Raw genomic sequence first — 23,555 nt, forward strand, 5'->3', positions numbered from 1 at the left:
ATAAAGTGAAGGTGATTTTTATTTACAGTATTTAGTACAGTATTTATAGTATTCAACTTCACTTTGCATTTGTAAGATTCAGCTCTTCATATTTCATCAACAACTAGTGTTGAAAATATTAAGGACCCCCCCCCTTTAGTCAATTATAATAGCAATAGCTAACACAGCATAATTACCTCACAGCTGAACTTTTGATAGTTTTTTTTTCTGTCAACTATTTGTGCAAAAAACGCAGATTTTTTTCTGATTTTGCACATTGTTAACATTTAAATATGCACTGATCTTTAGTGTTTTGAGCAAGCAATTTGACCAGCATACAAAATAAAATAAGCAATTCAGCGCTGAATAGCTGGACTTCTTACCGAGCGTCTCACAGCTGGTGTTCCGAGAACACTGCCCGCTGTCTTGCTCTATGGAAGAAAGCTGTTCGTCGGATTTGCTGAGTTTCCCCATGCTGCTGCAAGGTGAAAGACGGGGAGAGTCGCCACCGTACGAGTGGCTTCCCCCAGAGAAACGCCTCTGAAGGAACTCCTGTTCATACTCCTGTTGTTGCAGAGACACTGCAAGGTTAGTTTACTTCCTACAAATACGTACTGCTTTTAGGATTTTAAGGTAAACTAATGGGATGCTATAATACACTGCTGTGCAAAAGTCCTGAGCCATTATTTTCTATTGGTATTTTGTAGGGAAATGGGAAACAAGTGCAGTGATTTATTGAAACATGCAAACATACATGAAAATACAGTACAAAAAGCAAAAATGGACATTGTACAATTTGAACAAGTGTATATAATATGACTACTTTTATACTTGATCACAGCCTGAACTCTCTTTGGCAAAGTTTCCTTCTGATTTCTTTAAGAAGTCTTCAGGAATAGTTCTCCAAGCTTCTTAAAGGACATTCAAAGCTCTTCTTTGGATGTTGGCTGCCTTTTGTCGCATTCTCAGTCAGGATGATCCCACACTGCTTTAATAAAGTTGAAGTCTGGACTCCATGACTGATAGTGTGTTTGGGATCGTTGTTATGCTAAAAATGAAGCTGCTGCCAATCAGATGCTTTCCAGATGGTTTTGTATGATGGATCAGAATCTGACTGCACTTTTCTGCGTTCATAATTCCATCCGTTTTGACAAGATCTCAAACACCACTGGCTGAAATGCAGCCCCAAACCATTACAGATGGCAGTAACATGTTTTGCAGACGGCTGTAGACCCTCACCTCTCATGACCTTCTCTTATGTACACACCAGTGACGACTGGAATAAATAATTTCAAATTTGGATTAATCACCCCATAAGACAAGTTGCCACTAATTTTCAGTCCATTTCTTGTGTAATGTGGCATCCGTCAGCCATTTCTCCCTGTCCTCCTTCATTATAAATGGCATCTTGACAGCCATCTTTCCACTGAGACCATTTGTGATGAGACCTCAGCAAAGCAGACAGATGAACTGAATGGCAGGGTACTGTTTCAGGTCTTTGCTGGATTCTTTCTTATTTCTTAAGGACACGACTTTCAGATACTCCACACCAGGTTTTCAACTAATAGATGTTTGGGCTCACCTTGCTGGTGAAAAAACAAAAATTCTATTTTATGCCTTAAAAAAACAAAACAAAACAAAAAACTATTCATATAAAAATGGTCAGGTACAAGGACTAGATTGAAAAAGAGGTAAAAAAACAGCCAAGGAAGTCTAGAGAACTAATGCTCAAAATGACAAGAAATTCAGGTGCCTTGGAAGCAAAATATAAGGAAATGAGGGGTGACTCAAGAGTTTTGCACAGTACTGTAGATCACCGGACGTTAAACCCTCACCTGTCTGTGGTCACTACACGGGAGGCTGGAGCCACGGCTCATCGGGGCGACCACTGCCACTGGTGTAGGTGAAGGGGCTGACTGTCGCTTCTTAGGAGGAAGAGCTGGTGGAGGACTACAGACGGATAAACGGAGAACAGTAGAATAAAAAAAAGAAAAAGCAAAACAGGAACAATGAGCGTTTTGTCTCAAAGTAAAAAAAAAGTCAATCAGGCAAGCACGCAGAACACGCGGTTCCTGACATGTATGCACACACACACACACACATAAAAAAACCATGTATATATACATGAACACACACACATTATCATCCCTCCTCTGGACAGTGAGATGAAAAGTGAGAGTGTTTCATGTTAGGCTCTCTCCTGCTTGTCAAACCTAAATTCTCTCAGTTAGTTAATATCATCCAAATGAGGTGACGAGCGAACAGAAGCGACCATGACATGGAGGCCAGCGAAAAAGGACACTTCATAGGGTCAGTCATACACTCTCATGCACTGGGCGGTCTTCTGATTGGATGGGAAGGTCTTCAGGGAATACCCAGGATGACACAAACTTTAAAACAACGCAACCATGCAAATCAAAAAGCACTTTCATCCAATCCAGAAGTTTTATGGGGAAGGGGTGGGATGTTATTATGGAGACAGATGATCCTAAGGGGCTAACATACTTCTCCTTCTGAGAGGGTCTCCTTTGGCCAGCCTCGGCACTCAACTGTGCTCTGTTCCCAGAATCCAAAAAATGGGAAAATAAATAAATAAATAAATAAAAAATGACAGACACAGCAGAGAGAGTAAGGAAGGAAGACCAACAAACAAACTACTGATTCAGACTTTTAAGGCTCGAGTATGAAAAGTCTTAATAGTTCAAACCTCAAAGAAAACCCCTTTGAATTCCATACCACAAAAGCTTCCTTTACTCCTTATTTGTTACTCGTGAAACAACTTGAGAAAAAAGACAAATTACACTGAAACAGCTGCAACGAATAAATGCTTTGTGGCGACGGTACAAATGGTCACAAAATAGTTTCTGTGACCTCTGACCGCACAGCCTCAAAGCCACCAGACAAAAATAAGGCGACAGGAAATCCTTTGGTTTCTACAGACTTTATCGCCACAGCGAACGCTTCAGCAACGTCTGCTCAGCTGGGAGAAGTATTGATAATGTAGCCCTGCTCACTTAAACATAGAGAATCCACAATATCACACCCACAGCTGGAGTGCTTTCACCCTCACCTGAGCTCAGCCATTTTGGCTTCCGGTAGTGGGGGTTTGGGAGGTGCTACTTCCTCATCTGGTACTTCAGGGGCAGCTTCCACAGGAGCGGCTGCCGGAGCAGTCTTACTCGAGACCTCCTGCTCCCGATCTATCAGGGGCCTCTCCGCTGACACGCTGCTGCGTACGTAAAGAAAAAAAGCAGATTGAGTGATGGGACGTACTCGGAGCGCCTGAATCTTCGTAATCCTGCGAGCGTGCTCTGCGCTCACCTCTCGGCTGTGACAGCAGGTGCTGCTGGTTTATTAGGCGTGGTAGGTGACGGCTGTTCCTGTTTCTCTATGGTCAGCTTCACCAGCTCCTGTTCACAGACACACAACGCAGCCAATCTCAGTCTCCTCTGAAACCTCCACTTTAGCACACTGACAAATCATTTTCAGCACAGGGCCCATACCTTTACTCCATCCAGCACCGCTTTGATGACATTGGTGACGGAAGCCACATTTTCCTTATCGTCCAAGTCAATCCCGTCCAGCATCACCTGGTCGGCCCAGCGGATAAGGTTGGCCAAACTCTGATATACGCGACTGTGGCAAGATGACAGCGCTGAACTGTTTGACGAGAAGAGGAATTCGGAGGGGGGGTTGCAGTGGTGTACAGTACAGATATGAAGCACATGATGCACAGGAGGTGAGAGAAGGTGGGGGAAAGCAAAAGTGAGGAAGGAGAATGATCCAAGAGGGCACAACAGCAAGACGTGAAGGAGGAGGGGAGGGGGGACATGTTAGGCTGCAAGTGAGAAAAATCACAGAAATAAGACACATTCTATCTACTGTCTATTAACAAACAGACGGGGGGGGGGGATTGGTTGAAATTGCTTAGGCTACAAGCTTGAGGCTAGGAATAAGGCTGCTAGAGCTCACAGGAGAATGTAGGGAAGTGGGTGTTGTTTCACCATTTAGCAAATCATACTTTGAGACTTAACACTAAGGTGTGGCGACGGCCTGTACCAACATGCAGCGACTGATTCACAGTGCAGGAATATCCTTCCAGTGTCTCTGCATGGCTTAGTCCTTAAGCGAGTGGGAGAGAACTGAAGCTATAGAAGTAGGGAGATGGTGGATTGGACAAGTATGGGACGTAGATCACGCTAGAGCTGAGGAGATCTAGAGTGATTATAATTAATGTGGCTGACTAGACTTTGTATATACTAATACAGTTTTAGCAAATAAGCTCTCTACTTAACTCTCACTGGAGTTACATCTATTTGACTGAAATTAAATTAAATCCCTGAAACCAAATATGCCACACATGTAGCCAACGGAAAAACGTTTTTAATCGCTAAAATGGAAACTTAACAGATAATATTATCAAACAATATTTACTTATGGTAGCTTATTTGCCAAAAGACATCCAACCTAGAGCTGTAAAGTAACTATAATGTAAACTTCTACTGGGATCTATTGAGATTTGGACTCGGTAAGATTGAGTTCAAATCTTAATCTTATGGCTGCTGCTCAGTTTTCCAGCAACAATCCATCAACTGCTTCTAAACACAGTGCTCTGACCTCTAACCTCCATACTTCATCTGTAACGATGGGTGAGAAAGACAAAGACAGAAGTTCCAACATGTCCTGGCAAAAGCTGTCCACAAAAAACTGCAGCCAGGCTTAATTTAAAAAAAAAAAAGCTTTTTAAAGCTTTCGAATCGGGGGAGCCTCGAGGTGAGCCTGCGAACGTATCAATCTTCACAAGCTCCTCGCTGACAGGAAGGCAACGTCTTTCTAGTCTGAACATGTGACCGAGCTACTTTACAAACTGCTTCGAGAGGCAAGAATAATAAGAATAAACTGAGAAGTGATACAGTGTCACTAATATAAATCTAAAGTGGGGAAAAAGACTGCAGAAAGAATATTATAACGCTGACCTATATTTTCTATTACCCACCTGTGCTGTATCCGCGCCTCTACCTGCACCAGAGGCAAGATTGCTTCAAGCACCTTGCTGGCCGAGCCTGGAAGCATCTCCAGAACCTTCTTCTCCACAACCATTTTGTCCACGATTGTCTTGAAGTAGCGCAGGGCACTGACCACCTCTTTCTCCTGCTCCTCCAGCCTACTAACCTTCTAAAAAAACCCAAAAAACCACAAAACAGTGTCTCAGGATTAGACTGCAAAGTTCATTTTTATAGGAGAACAAAATAGTTACTATTTAGTCTGGGCTCTGTGCATTGGGTCTGCTACTCCTGTGGTTTGCTCACAGTTCAAAGCATCATCTATCAAGTGATGTGGCTTTGAGTGATCTTGGTGCTCCTGCAAAGAGCTCTTTGAGCCTCTCTAGTCTTTCACAGCGGGACTGCTGAGGAATATACTCATTACACCAAAAGCCTTAAGAGGTAACAGAGGAGTTCATTCACGACACAGCGCGGTTCCATTCACGCCTTTATAGGTTTAGACACCTGCTGAAGCACAGCCAGCCACCACAGCGACTGGGAGGCTGTGGGAACCAGCAGGGAAACCCACGTGCGGACACAATGGAATAGAGGAGCACAAAACGTCTGACAGGAAAACAACCGCCTCGCAAAGAGGCAAACAAATACACGGAATAGGCGGGAAAGCGTTGGATTTCCCACAATACACACATGTCTGCTGGTGCACACTAACACACACACACCTTGTTAGTAGGTTTCTCAGTACTCTTGGCTGCTGGCTCGGGCTGCAGTTGCTTGCCCTTCTTGGATGGAGTCCTCTTGATCTTGGGAGAGTGGAACTTGTCCTTCAGGATCATGGTGAAAGTAGACAGATGGGACCGTTGCGAGTCTGTGGACAAGAGATGGAAAACACAGGAAGTTGAGTGGTCAGTTACGGAGGAGAGATTCTCAAGGGGGAGGTGGGGAAGTGAGGATAGAAATTAGATGTAAGCAGATGGCACAAGCTCAGTGAAGTGCTGATATCACTATCACACAGTGGTGCTCAAGTGAGGAGTTCAGCACCAGCAAGACTCCAAAAAGGAAAACTGGAGTCTTTAATGCTAACACAAATCTGCTGCTCAAGCTCGTCTAGCAGCTCATTATTTGTACAGATGTGAGGGAGACGAGGCCAAAGCAGACGAGTGTGCCTCTGGTAGTTAGTGCAGAGATGAAAATGACTTTACAGGATTACAGAGACAGCAGCTTCGTAATAGATGAGTTATTTAGCAGAATTCCAACTAGTTCATAGCAGTGAGGGTTTAGTTGAGAGGAGTCCACACTCTGTTAATCCCAGGACAATTAACGTGCTCCCTCATGTTGTCCTTTCACCTCTTTGTCTCTCCCCTCCTATCTGAAGCTGAACCAGGAAATAAATACTAATAAGAGCAGTGGGAGCTGACAGGACGAGTTTGGGTTGTTATCAGCGACAAAATTACACCTTTATCTGCTTTAATCTCCCTCGAGCGCCGCAACGGCGGGATGTGGCATTCTGTGGCCATCAGCGTGAAGGAAAACAACCAAAAAGACTGCAGAATAGCAATCAACAGCAGGAAAGAGCCACAAACCAGACTTCCAGTGGGGCCGTGCTTTCATCTGCACCATTGATCGACACGGCACGCAAGCATCCACCCCACTGTTCTATCTCTAATCCCCATCATCCTTTACGCCCAGCGCAAAGCCAAAGTTCGCCAAGACGGCCAAGGACGGCCTCGTGTTCTTATTAAAAATGTTGTTGAGAACGGCTGCCGTAGCATTTCCTGAGATTAGGCATGCGTGACCCCTCGTCTCTTGTTCTTACGCAGATTTGTTTTAATTTTTATCCCAGCTTCATGCAACAAAAAAAAGAAAAAGAAAAACAAAAAACTCCAGCTGAATTTTTTTGGGGGGGATGGGGGGGATGGGGCAAGCATTAGTAAGTTATTCGTGTCGCAGAGAGAGAGGATTCAGCAAAACGCAGAGTTGCTGGAAATCTCTTTCATGACCGCTCATCGCTTTTAATCTGAATTTGACCCAGTTTCTAATATCCAAATCGGTTGAATCAATCACATATAGATGTTTCAACGTGTTTGCTTTGCTGGGGAAAAAACAAACTAACTCAATTGTAACTTCATCAGCGGTTGTTTCCAGGGAGAGTAAATTCACGCCTCCGTGTGACACAGATAGCACATTTTATTGGTATGCTGTGCCTTTTCATTTCACACAGTCAGTGGAGTAAAGAAATAACAACATCTAGTCAGCTGGGAAGGATTTAAGGAGATGGAAGACAAGTTTATCAAAGAAAACAGAGCAGTCACTTGGTGCGATGAAGACCCTGCAGGAAGGGACAACCTTCACATCTGCACTGCTGTCTGGATCTACACTTTGTAGTCACGCCGCAGGGGATGATGTAGTCCTTCAGAGCTCCAGAAGAGCATGGTCTGAATAGCACAGCTAGCGTGAGAGATTATTTTACACCCCGAGGCTGTACATACAGTGTTAAGTCAGTTTTGCCACAAGCCAAGACACTCTCCTGGCTGAACTTCACTTTACAGAGTCACAGACTACTTGTAGAGTAGTGAGTATGTTTTTGATTGCACATCAGCCTTCATATAAATTCAGCTCCCCCCCAATCCCCTTAATCTAGGAGCGTGCCCAGGGGATTGTGGCTGACATCACAAAACGCTGCACCCTCTCACTCAACTGCAGCTTACACAGGGCCGAAAGGAGTGTGTGCGAGTTTACAGCTGCAACTCGGCATCGTCCCAGCCCCAGAGCTGAGAAGCAATGACACGAGCACAATGAGTGCATACGATCGATACAGCTGGTGACCTCAGACGCCACATCGCGGTCCCGAGGCTCAGCTGTTTATCAGGCGCACAGGGCTGGTTCCATGAATCCTCTGCTCCCCTATTCACTTCTCAACCCAGTCTTTTTTTTCCCTCTTTAGTTCTTGGGAGCAGAAAGAACTGGAAGTCTGGCTCAGCATGAAAATGACATCATCAACAGAAAGAAATGGACACTGTTAAAGTCAGCAAGCACGGGAGAGAGAGAGAGAGAGAGAGAGCACAGTGAAGTGCTCTGTTATAGTCATGTAGCCCCCCCCTTAAGTATCCACCCTCCCCTCCTCTGTGAGAGAGTGGGCAGCCAGGTCCTCTCCTCAGCTTCCTGCCTGCTGCTGGCCAGAATTATGATGTCATTGCTTGTAATGTCTCAGACAGATCTGACGAGTCATCCACGAAACAAAACAGTGAAAGAAACTTTACAGTTAAACCGTTTTGGGGTGGGATAAAATGGGAAGTTGTGTAGGCGCTCATACTGTTGTCGTCTTCTACCCGTAGATTCTGGCAGCCTGGAGAACAGTAAAACTGTCTCAGTGCCAAACTGAGACTGGAGACTATTCATTTCTGCACCTCGAACACTCAAGCGCCATGAATAAGTCCAAATGGAAGCACATTTATGCACTTAACTCTTGAACAACCTGAGGCACTGTTAGATTACCGTCACTAAAAAGACTTCAAAGCATCCCATGATCCACCTTATTAGGTTTTCTGCCATTTTTTACTTTTTACATAAAATGCAACACATTTTCCAGCCTCTATTTTCTCAGGCTTTTAGGCATATTTATGATGAGCACATAAGTGGCCAAACTGGGACTTGGGTCATGTCTCAACAACTATAAAACCAACCTTGTTCCATGGACCCAGGACCCCATTTTGCAGATCAAAGTAATTGGTGCAACCACTATACTGAAGGCTTTAAACAATTTTTAAAAGCCACAATTTGATTCCAGTCTTCAACATATCAATCTAGGCAGCTTTACACCATTTCAAATGTTACTTCAAAGCCAATACTTGTGTTTTTACTACTTTAAAACTGCTTTGAGAGGATTAAAGAAGAAGAATTAATTTGAAGACTTAATTTGTGATGCCTTGCCTTTGTTGATTTCTATTTGTGGCTTCCGTATCCATTTTAGTGAAAAGTAAAAACTAAAAAAATAAAACAGCAGAGCCTAACTGACAAACATCAAAGTGGGTTAGGCTTCCATTAAAAAAAATCTTGGTTTATCTCTTACATTGTAAAATGCTTCAGTCCCATGAAGAACTGAAACCAAACAACCCCCAAATCCTCACGTCACACTGCAAACTCACAATTACGCGTAAACCCCCCGCAAAAAACCCCCAGTGCGATCAGTTCACAGTTCATGTGATCGCCACAGTGGTAAAACCTTATGACAATCGGTTCGTGTTAGTACTGGTAGCAAAAATCCAAGTCTGTAGGATATGTGAAAAAATGACTACAGCTGACATTGTTAAGACTAAATAGCGAAGGAGGCTTTGGAGGCTTTTAAACTCCGCAGACACTTTGCTGCTCTTAAAGGCCTTGGGGACATTTAAAGCAAACACTTGAGTCTGAACAACTCTTCAACAAAGCCTGGGAGAGTTCTCATCCAACTCTGCGGTGTTAACAGAGTCCCTGGGAGCTTTCTACTGCTGAATTGTCTGAAGGCTTTGTTACACAATAAGCAAACAGAAAAACACACGCACACATAGGGTCTAAATTTATGGATGCTTCTGGCAAATAGAGGTAAGTGGATGCAATATATGGCAAATTAATTTTGTGTATATTTCGCTTGTTATTTGCTGGAGCCTGAAAAGACCTCTGCATTTAATTCTGCTGCCCTAAGGCAATCCGCAGACACCTGCTGTCCAGGAACATTTCATTTAAAATAAGGAATACTTTATTTAGTATTCCACCTGGAAAGGCAGCCAGTCTAGGGTCAGTGACCTCCTGACCCAGTATGAACCTTCCAGATCCCTCAGGTCATCTGGATCCAGTCTTATCAATTCCCAGAGTCAGAACCAGACACGGAGAAGCTGCATTCAGCTTTTATGCTCCATATATCTGGAACAAACTCCCAGAAAGCCTCAGATCAGCTGAAACACTCAGTTTATTTAAATCCAGGTTGAAGACTCACTTATTCTCAGCTGCATTTGAATAAAGCACCAAATCCGCACTTAAGCCTAAATTTCAAAACTTACATTTTAACTACTGATTTTATCTACTGTTCTGATTTTTGATTTTATATACTGTTTTGTTTGTTTGTTTTAATCAATTTTAAATCATGCTTTTTATTTGTTTTTGTTTTTAATATCTCTGTAAAGCACTTTGAATCACCTTGTTGTTGTTGAATTGTGCTATATAAATAAACTTGCCTTGCCTTGCCTTTTGTCAACCTCACCACAGAACCATAGCTACGAGCACAATCCCTCCAGGCTAACATGATTCTGTATCAGTGCGATTAATATCTCGAAAAACTTCCTTGAACTCATGACCCTCCCAAATCGCAAGGCAAATGGTTTTTTAATAAACAGAGCTTTATTTGGAATCCTGACAGGCTGTCAGACAAAAAGACATACCTGAAGGTGTTTGAAATGCTGCTTCCTCATAAACTGAATATGATTAAATTAGGAGGGTTTTTTTCCTCTCCCCCCTTTCTATTTATAACACAGTATTTCTGAGTGGGAGGAGGTTAATTCCACCCCTGCTGTTAATGGCAGTCTGTGTAGTGTGAAAAACTGCAATTTATGGAACAACTTGTTTCTTAATTGTACTTATCTTATTTATCTATTTTCCAAATTAGAAAAAAAAATCCCGTTCTGTATTGCTGATCATGATGACTGGTGCCATATGTGTTTGTCGGGGTGTGACAGGCCGGCAGATTGATGTGGTTCCTGTTCAGTACAGGTGTGATCTATACAAGACAGCTGGTGGCCTCTTCCCTTCTCACTGGCCCTGTAGGCTTAGAGTAAGACGAAACAGGGTGGAAAGACAGAGATGAGGCTGTGCTTAAGGTTACATGCACAGCTGTCACCTCCTGCTGAACCCCTTCAGTGAGGAGCTTCTCAATGAAAGTGTCCCCAAACCCTGCCTCTGCGGACGTGTTTAGCCTGTTAGAAGACCGCAATGAGAGTCACAAAGGTCACTGTGGCAGCTGTTCAGCATATGAAAAAGGTAAATGGGGGAAAAACTGATATGAAAGTGTGCATAGAAAATGTTTAGAGGATGAATGAACTGCAAAAATGAATTCTTTTTCTGCTTTACACAGACTCCTTGAGAGATAAAACCTACAAGTATATGTATACAGAGCCTGTACACTGGACTCATTCAGTCAATCAGTGTGTTAATATGCTTTTGAGTTTATAACGGCATTTCTGTTACACACATTTTGAAGCAAAGACCCACAGTACCAGCAATGTTAACTTGATTTGCTAGCTGGGGCATCTTTTCATCTGTCTGGGACAGTCTTAATAAACTCAATAAGCTGTCATCTGACCAAACTGTCACTGGTTAAAGCGTTACATCAAACAGGCTTTAAGAACTGCGCCATTACTAACACCTAATCGTGACTGTCAGCTTACTTTATGTTTCAGTTTAGTAAATCTTTACTCCAGGGGTCCCCAATCCCAGTCCACGAGGGCCGGTGTCCCTGCAAGTTTTAGATATCACCCTGGGTCAACACACCTGAATCACATGATTAGTTCATTACCAGGCCTCTGGAGAACTTCAAGACATGTTGAGGAGGTCATTTATCCATTTAAATCAGCTGTGATGGATCAAGGACACATCTAAAACCTGCAGGGACACCGGCCCTCATGGACTGGGATTGGGGACCCCTGCTTTACTCTGTCACCATGTCAGAAATCTAGTTGGTGTGGATCTATGTTCTGGCCCAATCACAGGGATAAAAACCAGCTGGCATCTGCATGGTAACCACCAGTCACTAAGGTAAAATGTATAATCCTTGACCAGTTATGCGCAGTTGCTGGAAATTGCTACCAGTCATTGTCAAATTAATCGCTAAACACCAGTAACAACTGCTCAGTAGACCCCCTAGTAACCGTTGGTCACTAGGGAATAAGGTGTATTCCCAAGCTGGTTGGCAAATAGTTGTAGGAGGCAGCTTGCAGTTGCTAGGTGAAACTGTCACACAGAGGTATGAAGCACTGCACTGAAAGCAATTGTTTGGGTCACTAGCAGATTGCAGCGCTCAGTAATGTATATAGAAGACGCCAAATTGTGTGGAAAAAAAGTCGCTAAGTACTTGCTAAACAGCATTGCAACTGTTTTGCACTCGCTAAAAAGTTGCAATTCAAACTGGAACTGGTTCAAATCTACCCCAGTTCATTTGCTGTGTATGTTCCCTTATGCTCTCTCCTAGCTGTTGTGTCAACTCTAAATTGTCATGCCATAATAAAAGTTAAAAAGCCCATAAATACCTTAAAATAATTTTTAAAAAGTAAGTCTCATGGAAGCAGAAGAGAGGGCAAAAACAGAGGACAGAAGAAAAGAAGCCTAAGCAAGGGTATCAGGTTTTATAACAGTATTCAGTATTACACCATGCAATGCAACATTTTACAGCTAAAAAAAAAAAGAAGTATATTAAATAAAGCACAACTTATTTGCAACACAACATTATCTCTGCATTGGATGTAAATAAATGTGTTCTCTATAAGAAGTGCCCTTTTACTAAGATGCATTAGATGGGGTTGTAGATCTAACACAAGGGCGTAGATTTGGTTTTGGCATTGGTGGGGACGGATGATTCAACCACCAAACCCTGCCCTGTTTCTTTTTTTTTTCCTTTTTGTTTTTGCTTCTTGATAACAAAAGGAGAAATATACTTGCCTACATATGCTATTCTACATACTTTTAAATCATTTAAAATTACAATTCATAGTTTTATGAATGAATATATATACATATATATATATATATATATATATATATACACACACACACACACACACACACACACACACATATATATATATATATATACACACACACACACACACACACACATATATATATATATATATATATATATATATATATATATATATATATATATATATATATACACACACACACACACACACACACACACACACACACATATATATATATATATACACACACACACACACATATATATATATATATATATATATATATATATGTGTGTGTGTGTGTGTGTGTGTGTGTGTGTGTGTGTGTGTGTGTGTATATATATATATATATACACACACACACACACACACACACACACACACTAGTAAAGCGCTATACAAATACAGGCCATTTACCATTTAACAATGTTTATTTATCGGATAAAATAAGTTAAATGTCACTTATTTTATCCAATATTATTTTATCCGTTAAATGTCACCATTATTATTGTCCGGCCAGAAACAGGCCGGGGGTGTCCAAATTCAGAGGCTGCGTCCACCTGAGGACCAGGTGTTGTGCCAAAAAGTGATTGTCTGCCGAAAACTGATTTCCGGTATTTGCCAAAAACTGATTGCTTGTATTTAAACTGCTATAAATAACTTGTTGGTCTATAATATGTGAAACATGTCAAATATATCCCTCATGAATTATATCAAGTCATCTTGAGCAACAAACAACATTCTTGTAACAAGGTAGAAGCCGCAAACAGTTTTTGGCAGTGACTTTTATGTATCCTTTATTTATGTAGTTAAAAAAAATTCTTGTTTACTTTAAAAATGTCTCTCTTAAGAGTAATCTGGCCAAGAGGACAGCTGAAATTGCAACAAATGCAAAAATAGTTCTGTAAACATATTTTAAGTGAACAAAAGGAAGCTGATTATAATGGAAGTACAATAACACAGATATTTGAAGTTTACACAGCTATATTCTCACCTGAAAATATGTTAAAAGTTTATTTTGTGACCCAGAAAGAGTAATATTAAAACTAAGTAGCTGCAGTAGTAGTAGCCATTGTTGAACACTGGAATTGGCTGGGCCAAGCTGGGATATGGCTTTTCAATTTTGTTGTCCGGGTGAAAAATCGGGAGAAATTCGGGAGAATGGTGGCTCCGGGAGATTTTCGGGAGGGGCACTGAAATTCGGGATTCTCCCGGAAAAATCGGGAGGGTTGGCATGTATGGCCTAGCATAGCCTGTAACGTTATTATGACGGACATATTTTATGAGTGAACTTGACTTTAAGTGACTTACAGGTTTCTCTGAAAAATAGGTTCTTCCTTTTTGCTGCCATCCTCCTCTCCTCCTTGCAGGTCCTTGCAGCGCAGGCTTGTTGCTGCTAAAACTAAACAGAGCTCCCTGAAAGGCACAGCCAATCACATTGGCCATATTTGTCACATGAGGTAGGACTCCAGTAGAGAACGTGATTTAACTCTTTCTGCACCGCCGGGTGAATGAGACGTTGACAGATCTTTTTTTTCCCCTTTCTATTGGGTTTGTTTTTCTTTACTCGAAAAGATCAAGATATTGCTGGGGACAATTCAATAATCGCTGGATATTGGTGGGGACATGTCCCTTCCGTCCATGCCAAATCTAAGCCCTTGATCTAACATAGGCATGTTCCTCTCACCCACATAAATATAAAAATGCACACAGCCCCAAATATGCTTGATAAAAAAAGAGCCTCTACAAATTGATGCACATTAATCCCACTTTCCTTTTAAGCTATAGCTGTTACTGTTTATGCAGCCTTCTTTAAATAAAGACAAAGAATCTGGCACACTTAAGCAGAAACCCGCCATATGGGATACACGTAAATAGCCATTTCATTGTTTATAAGTGACTCTGCGTGCATTGAGCCCTTATTTGCCTATGAAAATGACAACACTGAGTGAACTGCTGTCTGTTACACTGCGGAACAAAAAGCAAGACCTGCTGTGGAGCAATGGGGGGGGGTGCTAGCCTGAGGCACATAAGATGAACAGCAGGGAGGAAAAATGGAGAGGAAAGAGAAAAATTCAACAGGAAATATTTAAGTGCTTAGTGAATTATTTATTCTCTCCATTGTAGTGGTTATTTCCTGCTGGCGGTGTTCAGTTTTCAATAGGAATCCTCTTTATATCCACAGTTAATATGCAGCGCTATAGGAAACCACAGGCTCTGTGTGTGTGTGTGTGTGTGTGTGTGTGTGTGTGTGTGTGTGTGTGTGTGTGTGTGTGTGTGTGTGTGTGTGTGTGTGTTTGCGTGTGTATGTGGGTGGGTTGGTGTGTTGCAGGTCAAGCCACAGTCCAAGGATGATGAAGATAGGAAGGTCTGGTATGTGCTGTGACAAAGTCTTGAGCTACCACTCATTCTCTTCATATTTTGCTTGGAAAATGGGAAGTAAATGCAGTGATTTATTTATTGTTTAAACAAGCACAAAAATACTATATATAAGGCAAAAACAGAATTTATATACTTCTAATGAACTTAAAGTTCACATTAGGGCTGCCACAAACGATTATTTTGATAGTCGACTAGTCACCGATTATTTTTGCGATTAGTCGACTAATCAGATCATGCATCCATTGAACGTAAAACGTACAGCTTATTGCACCAGCATGCATCTGCTCTTATATAACTATCATTAGCTTACAACTTTAAGTGTTTAAGGTATGTGCTAACTAAAAATGAAGACAAGATGATAGTTTATTAAATTTAAATGAAATTTGCAGATTGTTTTGGTGGAGTTTAATAAACGCAGCCGTCTGCTCCTTGCTATCTAAAATATAACAGGACACCGGAGTATATTCTGGAGCATCTCACACTTCTGATAATCAGGTGTCTGCTTGACGTTTATTCAGCTGTGTAAAAACTATAACTTTCAGCCAAACCGATTTACTCATCAACAAATAAAATACTGAAAAAAGCCAAACAATAACATTTTTAAGTTATCTAAGTGGCTTATATATCATGTTTAACCTGAGTAGCGAAAGATTTGCCGGGAGTCCGGTGTTCTCACCGGCTCTAGTGAGCCTTGCCCCCGGCTAGCTATGGAGCTAGTGGGTAACAGACGTCTCCGAAAACGTCGGAGCGCTTTTGCAAATATGTGGTGTCTTGATAAACTGAGCAGATATTTGAAGTTTACACAGTTACATTCTCGCCTGAAAATATGTTAAACGTTTATTTTGTGACCCAGAAAGAATAATAACAGTAACATTAAAACTAACTAGCTGCCGCCATTGTTGGAAACTGAGCTGAGCTGCGCTATGAATTCTGGGACACGGTTTCTTCTTCTTCGGGGTTTAACGGCAGCTGGCATCCTTGTACATGCAGTGCTGCCATCTTCTGTTTCAGTCCGTTATTACACTCTTAAATCCTACTACTTATTCCTGCATCTTTTGGGATCTTACAAAGCTTCAAACGACGCGTCGACTATTAAATTAGTCGTCGACGATTTTGATAGTCGACGTAATCGTGACTAGTCGACTAATCGTGGCAGCCCTAGTTCACATTAATTATGAGCACCTATATTCTTCAACACAACAGGAACTCTCTTAGGGAGCTTTCTTGCCACTTATTTAAGTAGTCTTCAGGAATAGTTCTCCAGACTCCTTGAAGGACACACTAAGCTCTTCTTTGGATTATGTTGTTATCAAAATGATCCCACACTGGTTTAACAGTGTTGAGGTTCGGGCTCTGACTGATAGTGTTCCATTGTGTGTTCTTCTATCCAGGTATGCTTTTACTGCATTAGCAGCATGTTTGAGATCACTGTCATGTTGAAAAATGAAACTGCTGCCAATCAAATGCTTTCCAGACGGTGTTGCAGCAATTTGGATACGGTCCGCAACACCACTGGCTGAAAAGCAGCTCCTAACCATGACAGAGCCTCCACCATGTTTTACAGATGGCAGTGCGTGCTTACCTCTCTCCTAACCTCCTCTTACATACTGACAATGACTTGAACCAAACATTTCAAATATGGATTCATCACACTAAATGGTGTGCTTCCACTGAGTTTTATTCCAGTTCTTGCATAAGTTCTTTCCTCAGTCTTTTCTCCTCGTTCCATCTTGACAGCCACACTTCCACTGACACCATTTCTGATGAGGCTTCACCAAAGCAGGTGGATGAACTGAATGGCAAGATGCATCTCTTGGGTTCTTTGCTGTTTTTTTTGTCTTCTATTTTTTAAAGACTTGACACTCAGATACTGTTCATCTGCTCTAGATAGTTATTTAGACCTTCCACATCTTCTTTTGTCCTCCACTTGTTTTTAAGGACACAGAATGTCATGCTGAGTTATGCCATGTTTTTCATTAATAGCTCTTCTGGAACCACCTTCTTCTTGCAAAGAAAGACTATTTTATGCCTATCAAACTCTTATCTTTGACATTTTTCATAGATTAAACTAAAGATAAGGGAATACATTATGTGTTATTGCAACAGGCTGCTAGTAACAGAGTATCTAAAGACAGTTAAAATGGTTTTTTTGTCAACTTCTGTCATGTGGCTTAACTGGACTGGACAGAAGATTAGTGAAGAAGGCCAAACAGCCAAAGTAAAAATGTGAAAGACCCTCAGAATGCCTGGAGAACCATTGCTCAAGACCACCTGGAAGCAAAATATAAAGAAATGAGGAATTTTTGCACAGTACAGTAATGAGGCACTGGCTAATAGCTAACTTAAAAGTAACAGAGGAAGTGCAATGGTGGAGTCCACAGTTAACCAGCTGTGCTGTTTCAGCATGAAGTTCAACAACGAGGAGCCACAGTGAGGCCGAGATCATCAAATCCACTCAACCAGTAAGTAAATGAGATACAGTAGATGCTAAGTGCTCAAGTCCATTTACTATCTATTGCAGTCCACTTAACAAATGAGCATAAGAGACATGGAAGATGGTTTCTGCTTGTGCAATGCAATTATAAATGACAAACTGGATTTCTTTGGCCATTCACTTCTTAACCGAATTCTGAAGTATAAAATAAAGGTAACGGGCAAGAAAAAAAAATTGAACTGGCATGAGAACAGTTACAAAAAAGAATTACCACCAACTACAACCAATTTGCAGCTGACAGACTGATGAGACACTTTCAAAGTTAATTTATATTTAAATGAATACTTTGCTCAAGTGATACATTTCCGGCTCATTTGTAGAATTCAATTACTCCACAAAAACTGGAGCGACAAAACTCAAATGGGTTTCTCACATTACATCACATTCGTTTTACCAAAGCAAAGCATTTATCACGTTTCATTTCTAAGCACACAAAAGTACATGCTTGTTTTTATCCCCTCCCAAGTCAATCTCTGTTTCAATAAAGCCCGCCTCAGCCCATACTTGCATAAGCATGCCCTTCAGTATGTCAGTGACCAGGAACGCAAACCCCAACAGCCATGGGTCACTGGTCAGGAGCAAATATCAGTGTGGTGATGGAGGTGCTCTGGGTGCTGCGTTGCATGGTAACAGGAGGCCTGGTCAACCGTGGCTAACAGAGCGTGACCGCAAAAACACAGGCAGTCTATAAAGCACATCTATAACAAAAAAAGGAAATCAGATCCATAACTGTTTAGAGAGGTTGTGGCTGGTCATCTGTATGCGACATGAAGATGAGCAAGTGAACAACAGACAGCAGGGCAACAATAACAAAGAAAGAGAAAAAGACAGTCTCTTTCCTGTTTGCGCAATTTGCTTTCAGATCTAAGCAGACAGCACACAATAGGCTTATGATTAAGAATAGTATCTATATCTAAATCTGTATCTATAAAGGGAAACTCCTGCTTTGCAAGAGAGGCATCATTACCCTTATGAGTCACAAGATTGCAGAGATAAAAGGATATCAAAAGCACCTTCTCCCACTTTCTCGCCTTTTTTTGTCACTTTGGAGTTATGGCAGCCTAGAAAAGGCGTAGGATAACACTAAACATGCAGATACGATCTGATTCCCAATGTGATAAACAATGGCAAAAAAAAAAAAGACAGAAAAGAAAAGGTGTGAAGAATCTACAAAGTAAGCTGAAACTATAATTATTAGAGAGGGGAGGAAAATATGTCACATTAAGCCACAAAAAAAACAGAAAAATCCAGCCTAATCTCTTGGTGACACATTGCATTCTTCAGTCTGTTTGTTTGTGATCTGAAATGAGCTGTGCATCTTGAACCCACTTCGAAACACAGATAGTAATCTGCTATTCACTGACTTCTCGATCCATCATCCTTCATGGAAAAGTAGCTCGAAGCAATGTTCAGAGGCAGTATTTTACACACACACACACACACACGCACAGGCGCACACACACACGCGCGCACTCTGAAACAGAACAATGATGGGAAACAAAGATGTATAGTCTCAAAACAAGTCTTAAATTAACACATCTTAAATTTTTCACATCTACATTTAAGGCTACTGAGGTCAGAGTAGACTATGCACGCTTCCATAATTACACAGCTTGCAGATGAGATGCGGTAGATGATGTGTAACATTATTCAGGGTAGTGGGTCAGTGTGGAGCTCTGGAAATGCTGGCATGCTGCAAGTCAGTGAGTTCATTCATGCAGCTCTCTTTGTTTAAAGACTGGTAATAACTGTATATTTTGCAGCAGGTAAAACACCTTTTTTCTTTGTTTTATAAACTATACATATCACAGTAATAGTGTGTAACCCTTGCATACTGTGGATGCAAGAGCGACAGATCTTCAAGACTTGCAATGTCGCCACGATCCCAACTTCACTGCAGATACACTCAAGGAGGTCTTTTTTCTTTTTTTCTGTAAATGATGTTATTAACACAGCATGAGTCAAAAGTGAGTCATTCCATTAACTGCTCTGGTTAAGTAGTTTTTATGGAATGTTTGATTATTTTGATTAGACGCTGGGTGTATTTTCAGGCCGTATACTATATAACTGATGCAGGGCCTGTGTAGCCTGGTGGCCTCGATGGTGGCGTTTCAGAAGAGGGTGGGACCATTAGGCCCGCGTATTGTGTGATGGCATAAACATTTACAAGTCTCGAGCCTCAATGCTTCCTCTGTTTAACTATAAAGCCAGCAGAACTCAATCTTCCAAAGCTCTGTGTTTCTGGAGCTAACACAACCTTTTCTCCTACCATACTTCTCTACGCCCCCCCTCTGCTGCTGCAGTGGGAAGGTGGTTCATTACTGATAGCATTTCTTCTTCTCTACTTACTTTGTGCTGATAATGTCTGTCACATTGTTTGTCTGTGTTTCCACACTCTGTAGATCTATGAGTAACGCTACACACTCATTTATCCTCTTCACTGCCTTTGACTCGCTTCCTTCACAATAGTATGATTCATTTAAAAACAATTATTGCAATACACTGTATATGCTTCAAGGATAATACCACACTGCACTGGCTATGCAATATTATGAGTATTTAGATAATCCTCACTCTTGGATGCTTTCAGTATGGGTCTATGTATTAATGGCAGGCAGGGGATGAGCTAATGGAGCTATTTGATGGAAGCGCTTGGCAGAGAATTTCATAGAGGTTGTACTGAAAGCTATGGAGTGAGCCCTAAGGTCTAGTTGACTCAATTGTCCTCTGTGTCAAAGCGCAGGAACCACACCAGCATCCACAGTCACAAACACAAAGGTTCTCCAAACTATTCAACCACGAGCAACAAAGGGTTGCAGAGGGGATGCCTTAAGGTCTGGTTTTCAACAGCATCATCGACACACAGAAAAAACATGCTGGAAGCTTCTGCTGACCCAATTGTTAATTAAAAAAAGGGGAAAAATGCTGACAAAAGGGGACAAAGGGTTTGAATAAATAAATAAATTATCGCACTGTTTAAACTGTCCAGCTTTTCAAGAACAAAGCAAAAGCATGATCGGTAGTGATGCAGTTAGCACGATGTTCATTAGATGCACTGGGAGGTGTAACGTTTTGCAAACAGACGGCAGCATAGCAGACAAAGGATAGCCAGCCGGCAAACATCCTGAAGAGAAGCAATCTCATCTCAGCCAGTGCACAGCCTTAATACTGGAGAGAGAGCAGTGTGAAGCACTTGGAGAGCATGACGTTCGTGAAGCAGTACTTCCCATTGACTTATCCTTATCCAAAAAAAAAAAAACAAAAAAACAATGCGGCCATATTGCCATTCCCTGAGCAAAACAGAAATTAGCTACAAAATCTAGAAACGTCATGTTAAAAGCTGCCATGTGCATGACTGAGAGAAGGGAAAAACAAACTCTGGAAAGACAAATAGGGCTCACATCTCGTGCACACTTTGTTAAGACCAGAGGACATCAGCACATCACATATTCCAGTGCTGAAACTGAAAGATACACAAAACCAGGTTTCAGAATTGTTCTCTGGCTACTGTGGAGCTTTCTTTTTTATTTACATATGCAGCTATTTTAAGATCTAGTTTGTAATATGAGTCATCTTCCTGCTAAAACAAAAATGGCCAATCATTTGCTCATTCCACCTTCTTGACAGTGATGAACTCATCTTTTTGTTTTTCTTCAGTAACAGAGAACAATGTTTCCTTGGAGTTTTAGAGCAACCGTTTTTCAACTACAAGTTAATTTCTTCATGATGTGATTTTTTTCCCCATTTCCAGAAGGACAAACGATTATCTGAGAAAATAATCAGCAGATTAATCTACAACGGAAAAAAAAAAAATCATTAGTTTAGCACCTAATTGTGATATTGATCGTTTTGTCATCTAGGAATCCATAGCAGTGACAGCTAATGATTCCATTAATGTGACGTGAGAGGCAAACGAGGCCACAGAGCAGCACGCTAAAGCTTTACTGGAGGGCAGGGGCAGTCAGTATGATGGAAAGGGTTAATAGCGGGGTGGGGGGGCGGAATTCACACAACATACACTTACACACCATCCTGGGTACCCCTCCTGTTCCTTCCCCGTTGACGCCTAAGTCACTGGTATGATTTCCTGTCCCTCGTCTCCCTCACTCCCTCCCCTCTTCACAGCACAGAGCAGCCTGGACTCTGTAACTAACCCCCACATAACAACTTACCTTATAAAAATAGGTGGTGCCTAATAGCACATCACTAACAGACACACACATTTACACAAACCCACACGACACAAAGCAGCTCACTGCGATACACAACCACCCAACACAAACGTGCTCAAACCAGCCTGATCCTTCAATTGACCTTTGGGCTGCAGCAATTTACTGCATTTTTTAGCATTCCATTTAAAGCTAGCTTTCTGAACCGATTCTTTCAGTAAAGTGAGACAGACCGTGTGGCAGGCAGCAGGTTCACCTGGGGTGAAACCGATAGACTAAGAAGCACAAAGTGCTATAAATACTCAGCTTGTCAGTATCTCTAACATCAAGCAGCACCAGAACATAGACACTGCGACAGCTAAAAAACCCCTGTGATCTGCTCAGAATGAATTCAGAGTTTTCAGAGAACGGCAGCTGTTTGCCTCTTGCCAAACAGGCACTATAAAGCACTTGAGATAGGAGAACGATCCTACACACAGACAAACAGCCACAAGAGAACCGATCACTTCACTGTTGAGTACAAGACAGAGACAGATACAGAGAGGCAGAGAAGCACAGGAAACAGTAAATGGCCTCAACAGCAAGGAGTGGTACCACGCTCTCCATGTTAGAGAGCCGCACAAAGCCGATCTTGTCTGTGCAGCGGGCCACTCGTCATCCACTTGACACTTTGTGCACAAACACAGCACTGGATGAGACTGAAAGAGAGATGCCACGTAATATATCTAATCTTACAAATCAAATGCACCGTGGCAAACCAAACTCTTTGCGAAAAATGTCCAAATGTAGCTCCTTAAAAATAGCCTTGGATGACAGACGTGTCCTTTACAAAGACAAGACTTGCCCACGCATAGACACTTATAATTAGGCAGCGGTCGTCTAAACTGTACTAGAGAGATTTCAATCACTCATACACAAACAGAAAATTGAATGCAACTTTGTAACTACTTCTATATTAATCTGTAATAACACACACAAACCTGAACAATGAACATGCCCCCATCTGAGCCGGTTAGTCAAAGATTCATTTTTGTGTCATCTTTTGCCGACTGTGGAAAAAGACGACACAAATTTATATTATTTTTGGAAAACAGAGATCGATCTGTAGTCTACATGCTAAGGTTGGGCCATGATTTCATAATAATGATACACTCAAGTGCTACTATTTTTGGTGATATTATATGTAAAAAGTATGAGTCACTGAGAAAATTTGACAGAATGTATTACTGACGCGCATAATCGTTTATGTCAGTGTCAGCTGCCTCTAAGTGTCTGAGATTTGTTTTGTTTTTAAGTTTTTTTAAACCAGACAAAAGCTACAACTGTTATTTTATTTTTTATTTTAACTATCAAGCAGGCTATTATTAGCTCATTCTTGTTATCTGTACCAGTTTACTTGCTCAGCTGATGTCTGTCCACGTATCTGACATTCCACGGGTAAAAAGAAAAAGCTACATATTACTGTTTCAGATGAATGAGGAAAGTTGCCTCTACATAACTGCATATCACCTTCCAGGGTTTTATTGATGTGCTGTTATTTTTGTCGTCTGTTCTTCCTCAGTATGCACACGCTGCAGCAGACAGCATGACTGCACTTCCAAAAATAGTATGGTAGGCCCTTTACAATACATCTGACGCTATAAAATGATCTTTTCATTTTATGTTTATGTTTTAAATAATAGAAAATTAGGCTGAACACTTCCAAAGACAGAATCAACATGGACAAGTCTAAAGACAAGCATTTTAGATGGTGAGGCTTTTGTAACAGAATTTAAGGGGGAAAAGAATCAGAGAAATGTATTTA

The 23,555-nt window shown here is 41.4% G+C and overlaps 1 protein-coding gene across 3 annotated transcripts in view; it reads right to left on the reverse strand.

The window, feature by feature from the left end:
- The window catches only part of rapgef1b (Rap guanine nucleotide exchange factor (GEF) 1b), a 50,064-nt gene that overhangs the window by 18,599 nt on the left and 7,910 nt on the right, over window positions 1–23,555 (reverse strand). For all 3 annotated transcript variants that reach the window (XM_039614544.1, XM_039614542.1, XM_039614543.1), the window contains exons 2-8: window positions 5,702–5,847; window positions 4,976–5,154; window positions 3,483–3,639; window positions 3,301–3,389; window positions 3,050–3,208; window positions 1,815–1,929; window positions 363–543 (exon numbers count right to left, since the gene is read on the reverse strand). In XM_039614544.1, coding sequence (XP_039470478.1) covers window positions 363–543; window positions 1,815–1,929; window positions 3,050–3,208; window positions 3,301–3,389; window positions 3,483–3,639; window positions 4,976–5,154; window positions 5,702–5,847 — 1,026 coding nt within the window. The remainder of the gene's footprint in view (window positions 1–362; window positions 544–1,814; window positions 1,930–3,049; window positions 3,209–3,300; window positions 3,390–3,482; window positions 3,640–4,975; window positions 5,155–5,701; window positions 5,848–23,555) is intronic.

The sequence above is a fragment of the Oreochromis aureus genome, linkage group 7, assembly GCF_013358895.1.
Source record: "Oreochromis aureus strain Israel breed Guangdong linkage group 7, ZZ_aureus, whole genome shotgun sequence".
NCBI lineage: Eukaryota > Metazoa > Chordata > Actinopteri > Cichliformes > Cichlidae > Oreochromis > Oreochromis aureus.